Source organism: Amia ocellicauda, chromosome 13, assembly GCF_036373705.1.
Source record: "Amia ocellicauda isolate fAmiCal2 chromosome 13, fAmiCal2.hap1, whole genome shotgun sequence".
Classification (NCBI taxonomy): domain Eukaryota; kingdom Metazoa; phylum Chordata; class Actinopteri; order Amiiformes; family Amiidae; genus Amia; species Amia ocellicauda.
Genome location: NC_089862.1, coordinates 12,673,513 through 12,696,094, shown reverse-complemented (window position 1 = coordinate 12,696,094; position 22,582 = coordinate 12,673,513). Strand labels below are relative to the sequence as shown.

Genomic DNA, 22,582 nt, shown 5'->3' with positions numbered 1-22,582 from the left:
TTCAGCCAGTGGAAAACTGTACAGGGTCCAGCTGACTGAAGTGAGTTGAGAAAGTAGGTGCGTAAATGGATTGATTGTCACTCCATCACTTTCTAAACTAAGTTTAAATACCCGTCTTCACTTGCTTCAATCAACTGGAATCTTTAGATTTATCTAGGTTGTACCAGTTAATTAACAATTAACAATATTTATGTATCTAATGGATTCACTGAATAACATGGTTTCAAATGAAGGGTGGGGAAAAATAAACTATAGCTGTATGTATTTATCACCCATGTATGAAAATATAATTACTGTCTTAATATTTTAAAACCATTCTTCAGTTGATCTAATGATTCAGGGTGCAAACTGCGTTACATAGAAATACAATCATAATGGCATATATGATATCTATTTTGCTGTCCTTTCTCTTGCAATGTGAATAAGTTGTAATTCAGAAACCACTCTATCAATCTCTGTGTTCATGAATTTGGTGAAATAGCTTGTGGAAATTGTAATGGTGCTTGAATTAACTCAATCGGGAATCCTTAGCACAGGGATTACAGTCTTCAGATCAGAACAGGTGAACAAATCTGGAGAAGACTGTAACAGTACATCTATGAAGGAAAGTCAACGACAGCCTTTATAAAAACATCCAGATATATTTGCAAAACAGGAATTAAATCACTATTGCATGTCTTCACAACTTCATACAATCAAATGGGGTTCTTTCATTCTCAAGAGTCTTGCAATATTCGCACAAGAGGCTGTTCTATGCTACTTATTCCTGGGCAGACCCAGATTTTATCAATTGCTGGAAGCTGCAGCCTGTCAGTGCTGCTTTTATTCTTTTCCAGTACAACCTTACTGCTCATTAACAGTGCTGAAATCCTGTTCCCAATGTAGTTAGTGTTGATTGTGGAGAACCACATATTCAATATACAAGATTAAATGAACATTTACCAACATATGCATTACATTTTATATCATTTATTGAAATATAGAACATCTGAATTGTCATACTGGTTATTTAAACAAAGGGATAACATCTGTAACTGGGTAACTGTCTATAATAACAATTAATTGTACCTTTATTAACAATACTTCACAACCACTGCCATGCCTACCTCCTCCCCAACATTCACAACACTGTCACAATGAAAACATACTTTTCCAAAGTGAAATATTTTTTTTTAAAAAACAAAAAAGGGGGAAATACAAAAGTGCAACAGTTTTACGTGCCTGTGGAGTACATCACAGTCAAATGTGTAACAAAAAGGCAGTGACATAGCTAGACAGAGATGTTTATAGAGTATTTAAAGAGACTATAAAAGATACATATATACAGATTGATGTATAACATCATGGTTTATTCATCTAATGTCTTTCAATAGGCAAAATAAATTTCTGTACACGTTTATGCCACATCTCAGACTCGTAGGGCCCACTTTTTAAGTGAAGTTGGGTGTCTTAGGCAGCTTTGTACTTCTGTTTAGGAATGGATTCATGTAAGAAGCTAGAATTCAGGTGATGAAGTCAGTAGACCTATTCGCTTATCACCATACTGATAACCTTTTCAAATAAAATACACCGAACATCTAATTATAGCTATTTCAGTTGACTCAAGAAAAAGCGTATCTTTCCTGCTGTGACATCATTAGATTGGTCTTTCTTCCTGAAGTACAGTGGTAGAACTATACATAATGCTCAAAAGACCATATTCCTAAATTGTTTGCAAAATTGAAGTATAACATCATTTTCACTGAGACACTTAAGAAATGTATCAGTCCAATATGCACGATTGTCCATTTTTCTTCTGTAATACCCTATAATAGCTGACATGTGCTCATACCCATTAGAGCAAGTCCACAGGGAATGTAATTGATGGCTTTGGGTCCAATTTATTAATCTCATTGATTGTCGATTATTAACATTTCTGTAACTTGGAATCCCATTAAAATTATTTAGGAAAATGTTCCTGTGGCTGCACTTTATAAAGATTATAAAGCTGTACCACAAGAATTCACATTACACGGTAATCAAGACAGAATAAGCCTGAAGTCTGTTCACACAATATTTGTATTACAAACCTCCACTAACTTGCACAGGAAAAATCATGCAAGTTGAATACAGGTTCATAAAAGATCCCTGTTACTTACATATAGCAAAACAGAATTTATTTGGCAATAAATTGCAATGGCTTTTTGAAGACTTTCTTCTTGTGAAATAAAAGCAGTGTTTGCATAAATGCAATAGTTGTAAGTTTCTTTTTTGGGCACAGTATTTGAACCCATGAGTCATTTAAACGTTTCTTTTTTTTAAAAACAATAAGTAATTACAAATTTTGCACAACAATGAACAAAACATTACATTTTTAAATGCAGACCAACAGACATAAATGAACCCCTATATTTAGTTTTCCAAGATATATACATTAATATAACTCTTGGGTTTCACTTGGCTTCAGATAAAAACATATTGATTATGTTTAAACATGTTGTAGATCATTTAAAAGTGAAGACTGGACCTTTATCATAAGTAAATGAGAGTTTAAGAAGATACTTCTTATTTTGTGGAAGACTTTGTCTTAACTGGCTTGACAAATGCATATCACTCCTACATTAACTTGGTCTAGTGTCATATTTTGCCATTTGTTTCCCTTCTGAACAGAACAAACAGGGAAATAAGATGCTAGTATATTTGTTGCCACAATCAGGGCTTGACCAAATCAAAACTATGACCTACCCATGAATCACAAAGTACAAATCACAGTTTAATTTATTGTTAGAAGCCACTTTATACTATTTATAAATCAAAATGCGATACGACTGTGTAATTTGCAATTCACAGGTTGGCAGGTTGGTCATAATTTTGATTGGTCTAGCATTAAGCTTATTTAATCAATATAAGTCAGCAGAGACCAATTCTGATGCAGTATTTAGCTCACCTAAGAACACCCAACTCCTAGAAATTTGCAAATTATATATATTTTATATGAGATAGTAAGTAAAAAAATAAATTTGACCACTGCACTTATTTAGCTGCTAAAAACATACCACAAAGACGACAATATCACCAGTTGTTGTGCTTTATCAAAGTAATGCTCCTCGTGGAACTGACGAGTGTTTGAAGGTATGCCATGAAAGTAGAAACTAGACGACAATAAACAATACACGGTTAGCGCTTGTCCATTCTGTTTGAGTGGATTTGGTTGATTTTAATGCAAACCCCGTACCTTTTACTTACTGATTTTTTCCTACGTTAATTTGCTTTAAATAACAGCTGTAGTGGTTCCAAATAAAAGAGGCAATACGTTTATACTGACTGCAGAGATGCTACCATGCAAGTTGTTGGATCCTGATGTATATTTGGTTCTTTTTTTTTTTTTTGCACAGACAGTAAATCCTGGTCATAATTCTATATTTGAATGCCCATGAAAAATATGAACATTTAATTTCCTTTCAGCTGTTTCCCTCCTTCATCCTTATGTGCATAGTGTCCCACAGTAAACATTGAAGAGTTCCAAAGGTCATCACTCGCCTTAAAATGTGAGCTTGAAATGAGTTCACACACTGTCCCTTGGCTCCTGCTCTTGTTCCCTTCTTAGCTTAGCTTTTCTGCATCACCACTGCTGCAGTCTCTTTTGCATCAACCTCAATGCAGTGAAGTGGTTATTCTTTTTGGCTGAAGGAAGTCCTTTTGGTTATGTCTCAGAGATGCCCTTTCCTTCATAGCTTAGGGACCTTTACAAGAAGCTGTCCTCCACCATGTCTCCCGATTCCATTGTTATATCATCCATCATGTCAATGTCTTCAACGGTGTCACCCTCCCTCTTCATAAAGGTGGAGCTATTGGAGCCAGTCTCAATGGCACTCTCGTCAGATGTTTGGGAACTAAGAGAAGGGATGAATTTATACTTAGAATGCTGCCTTGTTTTGTACAGATTGGCTTTTGAAAAAATGCTCAAGACTTCTCACAACTTCTCACAAGAATAACTAAATCGAAAAACAAATAGAAAAACAAATGCAATGCTTAGCTCAACTGTATCAAATGAGGTTAACTTTGAACTTAACAACCATGAAGAACTTTGACCAAAAATAGGTGCAAGAAGAAGCCTGCCATGGCCTCTTATAGGATATCTGGAAATGTATAAAAAAAAAAGCCCTTAAAACTGAGCTTTCAACAAGACTATGTCCATCCCTGTTACCTTTACAGGGGTGCAACTGCATGGCTGGACTCAACAAGAAGAGCAGAAAGAAAGGCTACCTGTGCCTGTTCCTCTTGCCGTAGTCCTCGTCCGAAGCGGGGTCCAGGTCTGGCAGGGGGATGATGTATCCGCTGTCAGAGCTGAGCCTCTGCTCGTCGAAACCGCTCTCCCGGTCCTTCAGCTTGTCATTGTTCTTGTAGGTGATTCCGATGTACGCATCGTCACTCTCGGTTCGCATGCGGGTCACGGCCGGGTGGTCGCTCTTGAGGAAGTCGTGGTTTACTTTCTCGTAGTTCTGCAGACAGACTTTCTACATGAAAACCCGTACCGTACAGAGTGTGCTGTCCCAGCTGCATGCAAGCATTATCGCCCCCTTCTAATTTGTTCATATTTGATTTTACATGCATTCCATATTGCCATGTCACAGTTTATGTCACTTGACTGAATATCGCACACATACATGAAACAAACATGCATTAGTGATCTAAAACATTACATTCTTAATATACATGTCTTGTCAATAAGATAAGAATAGTCAGAAGCACACACCTTCTTATATTCCGATGGTAACAAAGACGCCACAATCTCACTCAGGCTGTGAAAGGAAGGCCTCTTCTCTGGTTCGCTATTCCAGCACTTCATCATCGTTTCATATCTAATTTTTGGGGCAGAAAGAAGCACCATGAGCAAAAGTCTCATCTCAGTAATCAGCAGAGTCAATACTTCTATGATATCAGTCATGCTTACATGTCACTGGTGGCATGTTCAGGTTTTGCCATCCTGTATCCACTTTTAATCTTGTTATAAAAGCTTGAGTCCACCACCATGCCAGGATAAGGGGTCCCACCTGGAAAGCGAGAGAAAGGAACAGTGTTGTCCATTTATGTGTTAATTCACAATTCATGTTGATGAGTTCTGTTTCTTCTGTTTTACCTTCTTGCTTTCAATTCTCGTGCAGGTTTAGAACACAAACCAATTTTCCTTATTTTGACAAATAGGAATTATTGCTTCATAACAGCAAAATATCAAGTGTAAATGTATAGTAAATATACCAGCCCATAACAGCATATTATATTTGTAACAGCACTTTGCTATTCAGCTACTCTACTCTGAATCCCCATTAGCTTAGAAGAGATGAAGGCAAAGCCAAGTCAGCTCCTTCTGACTGTGTGAGGCAGGAATGCAAACCTCAGGACGTTTGTGGTCAGCATGGATGACAGCCACAGTAACCAGGGATAATGCCAAAAACTCTCAGTGAGGTCCAACAGTCAAAGGGGTCATTTGTGTTTCGTTCAACCTACATCACCATCCTCATTGCCAATAACAATCAGGTAATGGTGTGTTGCCTCCTATTAGTGTTTAAGAGCAGTTGTGCAGTCTGGATTAAACCTTGCCTCCAGGTACTAGGGGTTATCCCACAGTTCATGCAAGTCAGTGAGTCAGGCAAGTCCCAAACAAAGGTACCAACGGAGTGACTAGAGGAACTAATCATTCATGAAACACGATATGATAATTTATTTGTTCCTACTGACTAAGGAAAGAAGAAGAGTTTGTACAAACCTAGGGAAAAGATTTCCCATAACAAGATGCCAAAGGACCAGACATCACTCAGCGTTGTGTACAAATTGTCAAAAATGCTTTCAGGAGCCATCCACTTCACTGGGAGGAAGGTCTGTGGTTGAACAAAGTCAGTTAGAAAGAGACAGTAACAATTGGTCTTAATTTAAATAAAATCATAGTGTGGTGGTAATTTATATTAATATAATTCATGTAACGGTTTAAAGGTAAAAATCTAAAATAAAAGAATAGAGAAGATTGTATATTTCTGTTATTTCTATTTAATAAATTCCACATTTTACAGGAAGAATACTTAGTGAACATGCTAAGTTTGTTTACTGGCTTCAATACACTTTTCATTCATGTAATCCATCCCAGTATACTTACGCTGCCTTTTGAAACATAGTTGTTGTCATGCATGATGTCTCGAGCTAAGCCAAAGTCACAGATTTTCACAATCTTCCCTTGAGACAGGAGGACATTTCTGGCGGCCAAATCACGGTGAACACACTGGAGACAAAAGAAACAAAGATGATGTTAACCTTAAGCAGAAAGGAATGTTTTTCTTCTTATCATGGATAGCTTAAAACAGAAATACAAAAACAAACAAAAAATCCCTCTTTCTAACTGAATTTTGTGACATTTGATTCTGTTTATACAGTGAATAGCCTAGGTTTTTTTCTGTGGCAAGGAAAATATACATTACATCAAGTTTGTGGAAGCACATAATGAGATAAATATAGACTGAGTCAGTAAACATGTAACTTCAGCTTGAACAGGCAATTCTTCCATCAAAACAACTTCTCCATCCAGATGGTATACCCTTACTTATTATATACATGGGATGCATATGGTTGGCCACATGGGCTGTCATATTTTAAAACAGCAAAACATACAATTACTTAGCCATTCACTTGAAAGCTCCCATCACCATACATAACTGTATATGATACTTTCCTGGAAATCCTAATTAGGTTAGCATTATCTTCCAACCAATGGGCGCTGCCTAATAGTCCCAAATGCGCACAGTAAGGTGTATGCAATGTAAACATCTTAGGAAATCTCAAGGACTTACATGATTATATACCATACTGAGACTAGAGACACATTGCAAACACTAAACGATAAAAGACAGAAAGAATAGAGAAACCAGCTAGACATGCTGAAACTAAAGATGACATTTTGTGAAATTGTATCTTCTTAAAACATAATTAGAAATTTTAAAAATTGGAAAGGACATACATCCAAAGTGACAAAATAAACCCATACCACAGTTGAATATGGATAAGTTTCAAAATAATTATAGATATAAATATATATTTTACATATCCTTTGTAAATAATGAGAAATGTAAATGTTGGCAAATAATTCACAGACCATTACTGAGGAGTCTTTTATGAAGTGCAAATCACATTAAATATACAAATATAAATAACAGCTAACTGTTTGAAAACTAATGAGTACATATTCACTGTCCTTATTGTCACATGTGGCCCCAGCACACAGCAGTAGGACACACAAATAAACTCACATTCTTAGATGCCAGGAACTCCATCCCTCTTGCAACCTGGTATGTGAAACTCAACAAATCCATAAAGCTGAGGCCTTCACTGTTGTCATCTGACAGCAAATGGCTGACTTCAGTTTCTGTGTAATTAAGAAAAACATATTTAGCTGCAATGGCTAACATTTCATTAAATATATATATATATAATCCGGACTGATTATTAGGTATGCTAAAAAACAGCACATTATGCCGTTCGTGCTGCAATCATCCAGTGTGCAATTATGGTGGAAAAAGGTTGTATTACTAACATTTAAGGACACTTTCATGGTTTGGAGCTAGACAACGTGTACACGTCGCCATCAGCTAAATTGCTGACTGCAGCCTGCCCAACTAACCAAAGAGAACTGTTTGGATTGAAGGCAGCATATCATTTTGTCCTGAACCCGACTGCAGGCTTACCAGTCAGTGACTTCTGTTTATGTGAAGGTGGATGGTCATAGCTGGACCTCTGGATATCAGAATATTTTGAGCCGTCCTTCATCTCCAGCATAGGCACATACTGAGTTGTGTCAGCTTGTTTCATGTCCATATAGTCTCCTTGGTTTCCAAAGGACAGGATGACATAGCTATAGGATGCAGGAAGCAGACAATGAATACCAATGTTTTCAGGAAGCAATGGTTCCCTCTTTAATTAATGAATATGTAAAAATAAGTCAGTCTAATGCTTTGGATTCCTTACCTTCTTGTGCTTTCATCTGTTGGGTTAATCCCAAAGATATCCAGATCCTTCTTCACCTTCTCAGGGTGTCGATTGAGGAAATTCTCCCTGTTTTTGTGCAAATAATTCACAAGGTCTCCATAAAAGCAATATTCCGTGATGATGTAAATGGGTCCTATAATGGAAAAGACAATGGGTCATAAAACACACAAAAACAAGCATGGCACACTTCATTCAGGAAAAAATATTCAGTTCACACTGGTCTCGACAATGTTTCTCTGCCACATTTCATTATTTAAGAGAAGGAACAAAATAGAAAATTGTATACATATTTTTAAAGAGCAGACTATGATTATAAAAATATATCTCAGTGTTATCCGCATAGACTCGGTGCTTGCATACCTGACTTGGTGCAAGCTCCCAGCAGGTTGACAATATTGAGATGGGGTCCCAAGTGAGTCATTATCTTCAGCTCAGACATGAGGGCCTGTTTCTCACTGGATCTGGCCGTGGCTGTAATAGACATTCAAAGCCTATTACATTTGTATACAGAAGTAACAGTGACTTCAACATCGATTTAAATGGCCAAATCAATGATGGTTCTGTGTTTATGCGATTAAATAACATTATTGTCCATTACTTTTTCAGTGCATCATAATATCCATGGCAATTGCATGAAATGGCAATTATATGAAGCTAATATAACAATTACACTCCAAATAAAATCAGGCAGAAAATAAGAGTGACCATTTTATATACAGTAATATAGACTTAATCAGACTAAATCACATTTGTCCGGCTGAAAGACTAAACAGAGAAGTAGAAACAGAATTAATCATAAAGGCTATTGCAGTACATTCAAAATCAATATGAAGCAGTGTTATCTTCACTAGAAATGTATTAAATTAATCAAGTTATATATTATAAATACATTAAAATGAATAAATAATAAAAACATAACCCACGTTTTAACATTTTCACTGCAACCTTCATCACTGGCTGGGACCGGCTCAGTCCATAAGCTGTTCCCTCCACGACTTTCCCAAAAGCCCCAGAGCCCAGTATTCGACCTGCAAAGAAATCGGTTACAAACAGCATTAAATCTTTTGTTATCTTTAGCAGTACACAGTATGCGGTCTCAATAGAACTGCCCTTTTAATCAGAGACACAAAGGCAAACATGTCTGCCAACTCTGCTGGGGGCCCAACACCTTGTGGTTCACAGGGAGGCGTGAGACTGCTATCTCAGGAGGACAGAGCTGTGTCTCAGTGCATGGATGCCTTGGCGAATGTCAGTCATGGGCATACATTACTGCTGGTCAAGACACATGAAAGGAATGAAAACACTCACCTAGTACTAGGCCATCCCGAGGAAACTCCCATCTAGAGTCATAGGGCAACTGCATGGGGTCTACGTAAATGTATTCGTGACCATCTGGGCTGATAGACTCGATCACCCGCCATCTAATTTCATACCTGGGTTTCTGCAAAATACAAATGATTCATAGTGTGATGAGATCAAGTGCTGCTGACCAATCAGTTTCTCATTTAAACCATGACATCACTGCAGTGACCTTTCTCGTAGGGATAGCAGACTTTACAAGCTTTTAAAGAACTGAGAACTCAGGGGGGAGGGTTGGGACATTTCCTCTGGAGAAAACAAGACCCCACACAGACGCTTCTGATTCATCAAGGGATGCTTAAAATGGCTGACAAATGGCTGACGAAATCAACAGTGAGGGATGAGTAAAGAATGGTGGTACCTGCTTCCAAATGACAACCAGCACAATGAGCGAGATGATCACAATGACAAGCAGGACCAGCACAGCAGCAGCCACAGTCAACTCGGACCGTAAAGCTATTTAGGAAAGAAATAGGAGGATTTAATTTAATGTAATTACCTATATGCAGATATTCAACTTGTAGGGCAATGGTTAAAAAAAACAACAATGCTACAATGTTGAGGTCACACTTATCTGCTACCTCATCACAATTTTGTCTACTAGCTCTATAAAACCAGCAGCTTTTCTACCTCTACAAGACCAAAAGGTAGAAGGGGCAGTGGGGAGGGGGAGCAAATGGCCCTGTAGGAATCCCCAAGCTTTTGTGCCTTGATTTCAAAGTAAAAGTCACCTCTTCCTGACCCTAACACTCAGCAAAATACAACAGAATGACTGGTCTTGCCATTTTGCAGTTGCTGGCAAAATAGAGCAAAACATTTATTATTTATTGTATCAATTATGATAATATATATATCCATACCACTAATTCTATAGCTGATATTACTACTATAATAAATGGTACTACTATTACTACAACAACAACTACTAATATTATTAACACTCACCGTATGACACCAACTTCACTTCTCTGGCAACTGCACCAAGTTCATTCTTCGCCCGACATCTGACAGCTAACGTGTCCTCTACTTTTCCAAATAAGACATGGCTCTCGAGCTTGTTCTCCTCCATATGGTTTTCCACAGTAATATCGGTGGAATTCAGTGGAAGCAATGTCCACTGCGATGTATCATTGGAGCAGCTGAAATGATAATGCATATAGAATTTAATGGGCACCACTGTAGAAACTGCAATAGAGAATTGTGACTTTGGCTGTTTTCTTGCACATTGATGACCACAAAAGTGGAGTCAAAGGCAGAAGAAAATAACAAACTACAGCCACAAAAAAAACAAATCCCCTATATTATTCTCAATCAATTTAGAACAGATGGTTTATTCTTGTTTTTAATTTACTTAATCTCAGACTGGATGTCAATCAGTATAGTTTTTATAGTGCAAGATTAGGGAGGTTGCCCAGAGTTAGCCTCCTGCTGGTATGGTATACAGATGTGCTTATCTCACACATTTTATCTCCAGTGGCAGCTGAACTGATAGGCAGGCGCCAAACACAGAGTAACTGAGGTTATCTTGCAGCGATGTGGAAAAAAGCTTTTACAGTGTACATATGCTAATATTGATGTGTTTATTGAACCACTATCCCTCACCTTTTCCAATCAACCAATCAATTTTCCAGTCAAACAAGCAATCACATAGAATAAGCACATCATCTTACTGTTTTATATTCTTGCAAATAAACCACTCCACTTCAGGAGTCGGCAGCCCCCCTGCGATGCACACAACAGCCTGTCCGCTGACAGAGCCATGGTGAAGATCCATTAGGTCGACTATGAAAGCTGGGACTGTGGGGAAACAAGGAGGAGTTTCAATGCGCAGCTGAAGGCAGGTTGTGCTACTTTACACAGAGATGCAGTGGCTGTGGCTTACCTTTCACCTGCATTGAAAAGGTGTAGGTCGGAGTGTCGTCCCCATTGCTCACTCTGATTGTGTAGTTGCCGTTGTCCTCTTCTTTTGCACGGATCAGCTTCAAAATACTTGTGTAGCTGGGAATTGAAGTCACACCATTAATAGGAATATTCAGACAGCTGCAAATGTGATAATACATGGAAATGGGACAGTATAGCCAAGTCTTTCCATGAATATCTTATCATCAGATGAAAAGATTATTTGAGTTAGATGACAGTGTGAACACACTAACGTCATTTACAAATAAAGATTTACAGAAACAAGTCCATTGCCACAGTTTCTTTCGTGCCACAGAAAACAGCTGGGAATACTTATTTTCACTTGACATAAAGCTGTGCACAAATCCCTTCTAGCATTAACGTGCCTATTTTTTTCCATTACTGCTTTCACAAACTTCATGTTTTGATACATGTAGGTGCTGTATTGTCCCAAACATGGATACAAAATTATGTTTTACCTGGTTGCACTGCTTCGGTCCAGGCTACTGCTTACTTCTGGATTCCCCTCTTTGAATACAACACCATCTTTTAACCAGGTCACCTTAGGCTCAGGGTAAGCCTCAAAGTCAACTCTGAATTCCTTTACTTCATCGAGAGAAGCATATTCCATTTGTGAAAACATGGGGTGCAGAGTTATGAATCCTTTCTCTGTGGGAGAGAGCAAAGACGAACATGAAACCATGTAGCAAAGCCCGGAAAATTGAAAGACACGATTTAGGTCAAGTCACAGGTAGAACCACTTTTCTAATAATGTGACAAAACAGAGTCTAAGCTGAGCTGTTTGTAAGAATGCATGAAAGAGACAAAATTAAGCTCTGAATATTGCACGGTAATAGTGATTCTGTATGCGTAGTACTATAGTGAGAATATCTGTGCAAAATGAACATACCATATACTGTGATGTTCACTTCCTTCATTTTGACCTGATTGGTCATGATGTCCATGATGGAGCACTCATAGACTCCAGTGTCTTTCAGTGAGGCCTCTTTGATAGTGAGAGTGTAGCGGATTTCCACGTCCTTCCTGTTTTCTTTTACAGTCTTCACCCCTCTGTTAGACTGAGGACAAAGTGACATGCATAAAGCCCACCCATATTAAAAACAGGTCTTTGCATCTAAGTAAAAGGAAATATTAAAGAATAATTATAAAAACTAAAATATTCAAGAGTTCCTACATTTTGTGATCATTACTCAATCTTCTAGAACAAATAACACTTCAGTATTTCAGTCTTATTTCATTGCTAATGACCAACAAATCCCTGAGTATCCCTGAAAAAAGATGTGTAGACTGGCCCCTTTTTAATTGCATGATTCACCCTGTCCTGCTCATACAGTGTGCGTTTGTTAGGTGAGCCAGTCGGGACTTGACTCATCTCAGCCTTCATCTTACATCACACAATGATGACTGCCCTTCATTGTTTACTAGTCACTAACAACTGTTTACAAGTGGTCTCAATGTGATTAGGAAATGTAAAGTGTCTTTCCGGCAAGAGGGAGGCATTAATGATTCATAGAATGATTACACAGAAAACATTTGTGTCAGCCTAATCCCTAATCCCTGCTCTTACCATTTTCCCAGGGTATTTCCAATAGTCTTCCAGCATCTCACTGCCTTTGGTCACACAAGTGACAGTTATAGTGTCCCCCACCAACATGGCAGTCTTTGTAACCTCTAAGTCAACTTGAAGTTCAGAAGACTCTGATAATGATAAAAACAAACACAATCATTTTCAATTTCACACCTCCTGTTAGGGTTTATGACACAGCAAAGTGTTCAAGTTAAAGGCTTCATGTAAAAAATTCACCAAGACAGAGTTTCAAGAAACTGTCTGTGCACCAAATGTTCACCATTTTACAATCTTACCTAACCAGCCATGAACGATGTATTCCTCACTTAAGAATTCTTCACCATTAACAGAGGTTTTGCAGACATAGGTTCCCGCATGGAAGAATCCAATGGCTCCTATTTTGGGGTCATACTGGCATGGTACATTCTTTTGTGTGTCTGTGTTGAAGAGGGTGACGTTGGCATTTGGGTCGGAGACTTGGCACCTGATCTCCATTTCATCGGGGGACTGAAGAACGTGGTTACCGTAGGGTGTTTGTGAGGGAATAAATGGAACATTCGGATCTGTGAAAAAGAGCAGAAACACAATAGTTTCACAGCTACAAACTGCAGATGCAGTAATGAAGGGACACTGAAAATAAGAAAACCCATTGAACCCATGAAACAAATATCCCAGTTTAAAGAAATGCCATGCAAAACAAACCTGGGACGTAAATGTAAATGGAGGTGAGCTCAGAATCATCAGAGTTGTCGTTATCGCCCATGTAGTTGCAGGTGTAGTAGCCGGTATGGAGGCCGGTGGCATTCTGCACACTGATCGAAGTGACAAACAGGCCACTGTTATCCTCCTCTTTCTCCTCTTGAAATTCACCCTGTTCCAGAGGGGTATCCCAGACAACCTCCCTCTCACCAGAACAGCTCAGTTTGAAAGGCGAATGGAGCTGGACCACCATCTCCTCCCTACTGGGAGAAATCACCGGCGCCAGCTCCTGGTGAACTGGATCTGAGGAGACTGAAAGAAAACAAAATCATGTAACAGTCATGAAACAGTAAACGTCAGCTCCAAGCTCACATCTTCTGCATCTCAGAAAGTAGCCGCACCATTTAAGAGCGTTCTGATCTTCATGCTACTTGTTTGATAAGTTACACAACCCTGAGGGAAGGTAACCATTAGGCCTAGGACTACAGCTGTGGATTAATTGATCGAGCATACCTTTCACTCTTAAAGAAAATGTGAAAGTAATCCGGTCATTTTTATTCTCCACTTCAATAGTGTAGTTGCCACTATCTTCCAGAGTTGCCTGAGGGACTACCAGGATGCTTTGATACCTGTAATAAAAGGTGCAAGAAGTGGCATCATAATACAGAAAAACTATGAATAATTCAAATTATTACAGTACCCATAAAAAAGTTAAGTTGAAATGTATTTAGCCATCTATGTTTATATTACAGAAAAAGTTTTTCTATATCAAAGCAGTTAGTTTTAAAACAAGCCTTATTTTCAACCTAATTACTGTGAAGAACAGACAGCCTAATGCTCTCATCTCTTGTCCCACAAGTGCATATGTAGCTAAATTCAAAATGAAGTCACACAAATGTAAATTCCAATTTACCGATTTCCATCAATATTGGTTGTCGTACTTCTTGGATTTTCCATTTTGTCTTTGATTGCAACATTGTCCTTTAGCCAAGTCACTTTAGGTTCTGGATACGCATTTATATTGACTATAAATTCCTTAGTGGCGTGAAGGTCTGCAAACTCCACCCGTCCAAACATAGGATCCAAACGGATGAAACCTCTCTCTTTTGAAGACACAGTGAAAACAAATACAACATTGTGAAGTGGCATGCATAGAATAATAACACAACTGATGTAACACTTAAGTTTAGCCTAGTTACATTTATACTTTAACACATACTTTGACATACAAAAATGTCAATATAGAATATTACATGGTTCTAAACTCTGTTATAGATGTTTTTTTATTATTCTTTTGTATGGCTTGAACAGTCTTTCCTTATCTTTTAAAATTATTAAATTTAAAAAATCATTGTTAGTAACAATTAGTAAAATTACACTGAGCATTTAATTTAGCTTTCTCTGCCTCCAACATACCGTAAACTAAGACCGTTGCTTTCTTTACTATTGTCTCGTGCGTCAGGATGTTTGTCACAGAGCACTCATAAACCCCGCTGTCCTGGACGGAGGCCTGGGGGGTGCTCAGGGTGTAGTGCACACGACCGCCCACGGACTGCTTCGTCTGTACTGCTCTGGCAGCCTGAGGCAGAAGAATGAAGATTTAGATCAGATGTCTTAGAGTGTATGCAACCACACACCTGGAAATGAACAAACCTGCCTTTTCCTTTTTATCTCTCTGCTCTCCTTCACAGGGTTAATTTCTACTGCTATGTTCACATTAACATCTGCTTTGAAGCAAACTACTAAACAAAACAGCTGGCTGGTGGCGATATGAAGAAAGTGGTAGGTGGGGATAAAGTGCACATTACCACTTTAGAAAGATTTTATTTGGAACCTCAAGGCTGGGTACACCCTGGCAGATGATACTCCTTAAGACAATATTAGATGAAACAACTGAAATCATCATTCATTACCTGTTTTCTGGGGTGCAGCCAGTGTTGCTCGTACATTTCACCCATGGGGGCAACACAGATTAAATTAAAGGGATCCCCAGCCTTCACTGCCAACTGGCTCACCTCGAATTCAACATGGAAATCACTGCTCTCTACAGAGGCAAACATAAAATCACAAGTGGGTCAGTTAATTAAGCACTGTGTACAGTTTCCAAATGCAACATTTCAGGTTTGGATTTAAAACCTAAAAATGTCTTTGTCTATTGATTTCCCTCCTGGTCTGAAAGGTATCTTATGCCAAGTCAGGTTAAAGAAACTCTTTTGTCTTGAACAGAAGAGATGACATGGGGTTTTGTGTAAAGAAGCTAATCCAGGCCATTATTTTAAGCTCTGCGCTGTAACAAGAAGCAGAGGTGCTTATTTGGACTTGGATTTCTTATGAAGAGAACAAACTTTACCATGTTGCTGACTCATGTGAACCCTGAAGAGATTGTATTGATAGTCTAATAGCAACCAAAATGCGTAGGGTGAGCCAAACACCCTGCTTCCTTTGAAACGTTCTTGGGATATTAGGTGCTAAAACAGCAAGAGAAAATACATAATTTCTCCTAAAATAACACAGCAGAGGAGGACAGAGTACAGACCGATGTCTCCCTGTTTATATGCGCATGGAAACTGATCAGAGACACTGCTAGGCTCCTGAATATAAGTCCTAGCTCCAGCTGCGTATTCCTCTGTCCTCCAGGTGTCTGCTCACTAGGGGGCACTGTGAGGCAGATCAACAGGAACCCCATTTCCTGTCCTGACCCACAGGAATGCAGGAGTCAGTTTTATGCCCCGCTTACATCTGTGCCCCGTCAGCAGCCATTCAGTGCAGTCTGCTGGGGGAACGCAGATGTTCCCATTTTGTGTATCGCACACACACACACACACACACACACACACACACACACACACACACACACATATTTTAAGGGTACCATTTCCTCTACTAAGTATTGTGATAATCTGGACAAAACGATACTTTCAGCACTGCTGGATTTTGAAGGGGAGGGCCGAAACATTTTTATTTACATTTACTGCAGCCCACTGAGTTGGGATTGTAACACTGTTTCAAGGAGAGCACCACTCAGAATTCTAATCTTAAATTGCATAGAGTATGTTTGGGAGTAACTTGAACAGCATATCAGGAACATACAGAACAGACCTGTTAGTCTTACTGGCTGCACTAGGAGCCGTGCTGTAAGAGGGGAACAGGGCAGTGTTGCCGATCCCCGTGTACATCTTGTTACGGTTACGAAAATTATACACAGCTGTATTTTTTTTCCGTTATCCAAATAATTTGGGTAATTTAAAGTGAACTTTAACAGACCACCACAAATACAAACACTTTTAAAATGCAGCCTACCTCTGTCATGGCCAACTATATACTGTACGCTGCTGTGCTTCCTGCCGTCTGCAGTGGTTTCACAAACATAGGTCCCACTAGAGAAGATGCCAATGAAGCCTCTTTGGTTGTCATACAGAGTGGAGACCTCCAGGCCCGTCTGCTGGTTCCTCAGTATGACGTGGGAGTTGGGGTCGGTAACACGGCAGGGTATTAATGTAAAATCAGCGTTGGCACCAGCGTTGGGGTTCTCAGGGACAAAAGGAACTGTTGGATCTGTGGAAAATAATACACAACAAATTACTGGAAGATACTCATATTTTGTCAGTCATAATCTAGACATTTCAATATATTTCTTATTATAAAGATTGATAGATTATATATATATATATATATATATATATATATATATATATATATATATTATGTATATATAGATGTAATATTCTTCATATTTTAAATGTCCATGGTCTGAATAATACACACTAGGTGCCAATCCCTTATAGGTGGAAGAAAACCAATTATCCTACACTTACTATTCCTTAACCATTCATTCTGCAGCCAAAATTAATGATACATGCCTCATCCTATATTTAATTCCATTGTATCACTCTAAAACCGTAATATGTTATTAGGTCAACTAATTTATGATCTGTCTAAAATCAAACTCACATTTTTATACAGGAAGACACTTCATAGATTTCAAAAGCTATACCCCCCCCTGCACATATTATGGTATTCAGGGCCAGTGTTTTGTTATTAACGGCGGACAGATGTGTTGTAAGCACTAGTTTGCAGATCAATCTGTATAGAAGTGACTGCTTACCAGGTACAAATATGTAGACTTCTCTGGTGCTCAGCTCTGCGTCCTCTGGGCTCGCAGCTCTGTAGGAGCAGCTGTAAAAGCCTGTGTTGGAAGCCGACACGTCTGCGATCAATAAAGTGGATTTGAAGTCTATAGTGAACTCCACATAATTCTCTGGCTCTGGGCCTTCCCAGTACACATCATCCTCTCCTGTGCAGTTTAAAGTGAGCAGGGTGTGCGGCAGAACAACCATCTCCTCTTGGGCAGGAGTGATAACTGGCATTGACTTTAGGCAATTAACTGTTGGGAAACATCAAATGAAACCATTAAATAGACATAATACACAGGCAATTAAGCTGTAAAATAATGCTACTTCAGCTACAGTACCATTTAAAAATAATCATAAGTAATTTTTGCACCATTATATCTTAATACATCCCCAACACAGATTACAATTGACACGACAAACATTGTTGAATTGTTTCAGTTTGTGAAAGTGAAATGTGTACCTGAAGAAATCCCATACAATGCAATCCCGAGTGCGAGGTGTATCTTCAAGAAGACCTCCATCATGGTGAAGCTTTAGTTCATCAACTGGAAAACAAAACATATATTATTTCAAAGAATTATGGCGAAATAATAAAAGTAAAAAATTAAGAAATGTATGCTTCGTTGAAGAACATGAGAAATGCTTCATTAAAAAAATGCTTTCATTTAAAATATATTAATAAAACTATGAGAAAGGTTTGCGCTTTAACCTCGATTGGCTTTATACATGAAATTAAGTTGATACATTATATGCATTTAATACATTAATACATAATTTAATAACAGTTAAAAGAGCGCGGTCTATTTCTGTATATATATGGTTTAACAAACAAAGACAGGCTAGCTTGCATTTTGTAAAATCTAATCTAAATCCTAAAACTAAATTGTTTGTACTAAAAGTGCTGCAATAATCAAAACTTAAATTTTGATTGATCTTTTGCCGCAAGAGGGCAATGTCATGCACATTTTTAATAAAGTAAAATTATTAAATAAAGCGCAGACAAGTTATTTCTATGTAGGGGTTTAATAATACTAATACATTAAAACGTGCAATGAATATTGCGCTGAACACTAATTATAGTGAATGTTAATTAATATTTAAAGAGAACAAATTGTTATCTAGTATGTTTGTAATTATTCATTTCATCAATCCAAGGAGGGAAACGGGACAAGAGTGCGACTAATGCCCTACGATTACGGAAAAATGCAGAGGCTTTTAAAACCATCTTGTTTCGGTTTTAATTAAAATCAACAATGGTGGCCTAATTATATGTTTTATAGTACGAGCAAATGTTTAAGAAAACCCACTATTGTGTTTCTTTGAACGCCACATTTGAGTATTTTCAACATAGTTTAGCCTGTATGCTTATTGCATTTTGTATTGATTGTATTACTGCACTTTTGCAATGCTTTACAATTGTGTAAACTGTAAGTCGTCCTGTATAGGGGCGTCTGCTAAGAAATAAATAGCATTTTGTGAAGGGATTACTATGCTCAAGTTGTCTTTAGACTCTTGTCAAAGGGCTCCTTCAGTCCAGAGTGTCTCTAATCAGAAACGCACGGCTAGTCCACACTGAGTCCTAACAGACAGGAACCAGCCTGGGTTTTATCAGTCTGTGGCGGGACAGTCTGCAGTCCCGGGACCTGGACTCTGTCAGAGACGCAGCCCCGACGCCGCACAGACTGGGAGGGAGCGCACAGACCAGCACAGCACAAAATAGGCTCTCCACCCGAATGCACAATCACTCATTGTTCTGGCTATTGTCAATTACAATTTTAATTAAGCAATTAACAGAAGGGGGTTGCATATATGTACATTCAACAATTGACATTACTACTGAATTCTGCAGATGTCACAGCACTGGAGGTGTTGTACAATAGTTAGCACACATTCCGTCCCAGGTCTTGCTTATGCCACGTAGCATAATTGTTTCTCATTAGGCTCCAGTTAAATTGATATTAAATGAATAAATAGGTCAATCAATATATACAATTCAATTTCTGTAAACATCACTATTTTATATAGCTGGACAGGCTGGATTGCATTGCATGAACCCAACGAGACTAATTAAGCTGGGCAAATCCCGGGGTGTTTAATTAAGACTTGAATGGTTTTCTTAGTGTTGTTTTGGCGGACCACCTTCCCATGGGAACCGGTGCTTGAGATTGGCTTTAAAGTGACAAAGATTGAATTATGTTGGGCAAGTTCGTGACAATATAAGTCAAGTTTGGTCATGATCTCATGAAACAGATTGCATGTGCCCAACTAGTCGTCATACACCAAAAGCGGTTCAGGTAAAAATCATCCCGCCCAGGATCATTTTCTTTGCCAGCTTGAATAGGTAAAATGCCAAATAATGTACTGGCAGCTGTAGGTTTCATCATGGTGGCACCCCTCTGCTGTGCCATATCTGAGACTTTGAGCAACAGTTGGGAATAAAGCGCTCTACAGCTGCACTCTGTAGACTTGTAACTGGGACATGTATCCACCAGCAATTGTGGGGGAATATAGCGGTATGTCATCAAATGGGCCATAACTGACATATACTACTTTAAAATAATGCCTACAGATCAAGACAGACTATTATAAACGTCTCAAAGACTTTTTAAAGTTTGCAAAAGGAAAAAAAAAAAAAAAAACGCGCGGACAGAGGTAGAGACTTTCTAAAACTTGGAAAACCTGTCCGTTTCAGATGAAGCCCTTCACATTAAACACCACTTGGATTCGCAAGCTGAATTTTATCCAAATGTATGTTCCTCCTGGTTAAAAACGGTATTTGCTGTTCACGTTATCCATTCCCAATGTAAATCCCAAAGAACCATTATTCCAGGAGAAAAGAAAAGAAAAGAAAAAACTCCATCTGCAGGAATGCAATCCATTTCACATCCAGTTGCAAATGTGTTTGCCATTAAAGCCTAGAGAGCATCATCCCCCAAAAGGATCAAGGTTTCTGACAAGACATCTCCCACTGAGAAGCTGAGATGGGGCTTTTTACCAGCCAGGTCCGATGCATCCTCTGTTCAGTGTTTAGGGCCATAGTCCGGGGGGTGTGGAGTGACCTGTAGTCCGTGTAGTGCTCGACTGGTTATTAAAGTATAGCTTAGCAATCCTTGTTTTCTTCATGTATACCCCTTGCCCAAATCCCTTTTGCCAAACAATCTGCATTATTTAATCTCCCATGTAGTATGGGACCAACACCAGCACAACGCTTTGATTGTTCTCCTGTATGAGGCTAACTAATTGAATGCAAACTTACACCATGCATCCCAAAGGGTGAAACTGAAATGAGCAAATTCGGTCGATTTTGACTTGAATAACCCCTTCTCCATTTCCAAAACAATACTAATTAAATTGCCTAAATTGGGCTAAGGTGGTCTCCATAGAGAAATACCATAAGAAATACACAACATCTGCTTACAAGTCGCTAAAGACTCAGTGAAAACGACTCTGAAGTGAGCTATTACAATACCTGTGAATTCCTTTTCTGTTTCCCCTGCAAGAAAACAATGGGTGGATTCAAAATGTCATGGATGCTGCGTTAGATCCAATATCCCTCTCCCCGCAAACTCTTGTCTTTCCAGTGGTAATCCGCCCAGTACAATCCCAGAGAGTCCAGTGAGGAGCAGCATATGGGTCCTGTTCTCTCTGCCTCCACCGCGGCGCTCAGTAATGCGCTTCAAGCACAGCGCCCCGTAATTGATTCAATGTAACAGTCCATCCTTCCCCAAAAACTAATCATCTGCCTTAAAGTAAATAAGTATCAGGAAATGAAGCCCCCCCTCCTCCAGAAGCTTTCAAAATAAGAGTCCGGCTTTCACAGGGAGCCCGGCACCGGAGTCGGATTTCTCTGAGCAGTCACCAAGTTTTGGCACAGGGAGGAGGTGCATACTACTACCCAAAAAAAGCCATATGTGTTTTGATTTTTTTTTTATTTTGATTTTTTTTTTACTTTTTATGGGCACATTTGAAGAAGCGCAGAATCTCAATACAGTTGCAAAGGTTTGGGCAATGTAAACTGATTTACATTTGTCCTGGCTGCTGCATGAAGTATAACATATGCAATCCAATCACACTGGGGGGTTCCATTAAAACGAATTCAACGTAGTGACATTTAAAACAACAATTGCTGGACAATGTCTACAGTTATATAGGATACATGCATGTGCATTGTGGTACATATTCAGCCGACTTCAGGGTGTACATGCCAACCTTATTTCTTTCTTTTCCAACTGTCTGTCACAGTGATATCACGCTGATCCAACGGGTGCATGCAGGGGGCAGTCTAGCACCAGAAATACTATGCACGAAACACGCCTGTTCTTCTTGTAGTAAACATGGTTATATTTATGGTCAATTGATACTATATATAGTCTATGGTCTAATTTACACTCCTGATATTTTGTATGTTGTTGTTTTTTTATGCTCATACACACTGGAGGTTTTAAACTGTATTGTTTTTCACCATTGGAATGATTTTGTCCCCATATCGTCGTCAACACAAGCTTGATGTGTGTGTGTGTGTGTGTGTGTGTGTGTGTGTGTGTGAGTGTGTGTGTGTGTGTGTGTGTGTGTGTGTGAGTGTGTGTGTGTGTGTGTGTGTGTGTGTGTGAATGAAGCCCCCCTGGCGGAATCAGAGGAGACCCCCACTGCCTCCTGCTCCAACAGCGCCTGTAGCTCTCTGCCAAGCAACATATATCTTCAGCTTTGTGACTGCAGCCCCACTATTGCTTCCACATGTTCGTCCAGGAAAGACACATATAAACAGTCCCTTGTTCTGGATGCTAAAACGATACAGTATAACTTTTCAACGGGTTTCCACTGCAGTTATTTCATTTATTATTGATGTAATTGTAGTTTTCTAATACTTCTTGTGTGAGAGATAACTGGTTAAATA

The 22,582-nt window shown here is 38.9% G+C and overlaps 1 protein-coding gene across 1 annotated transcript; it reads right to left on the bottom strand.

The window, feature by feature from the left end:
* Window positions 1-949: 949 nt before the first annotated feature.
* Window positions 950-21,428, bottom strand: pdgfra (platelet-derived growth factor receptor, alpha polypeptide). Its single transcript, XM_066719887.1, has 29 exons — window positions 21,158-21,428; window positions 18,149-18,233; window positions 17,661-17,939; window positions 16,856-17,110; window positions 15,469-15,599; window positions 14,972-15,134; window positions 14,469-14,658; window positions 14,069-14,184; window positions 13,559-13,867; window positions 13,153-13,419; window positions 12,857-12,987; window positions 12,179-12,347; window positions 11,748-11,937; window positions 11,252-11,367; window positions 11,040-11,166; window positions 10,315-10,508; window positions 9,731-9,825; window positions 9,319-9,451; window positions 8,934-9,038; window positions 8,371-8,481; window positions 7,990-8,143; window positions 7,710-7,876; window positions 7,275-7,390; window positions 6,131-6,253; window positions 5,747-5,858; window positions 4,934-5,033; window positions 4,736-4,841; window positions 4,246-4,481; window positions 950-3,872 (listed from the first exon to the last, which is right to left on the bottom strand). Exons 2-29 carry the CDS (start codon window positions 18,210-18,212, stop codon window positions 3,725-3,727), a joined length of 4,407 nt encoding a protein of 1,468 aa, XP_066575984.1. The 5' UTR covers window positions 18,213-18,233; window positions 21,158-21,428; the 3' UTR covers window positions 950-3,724.
* Window positions 21,429-22,582: the final 1,154 nt, after the last annotated feature.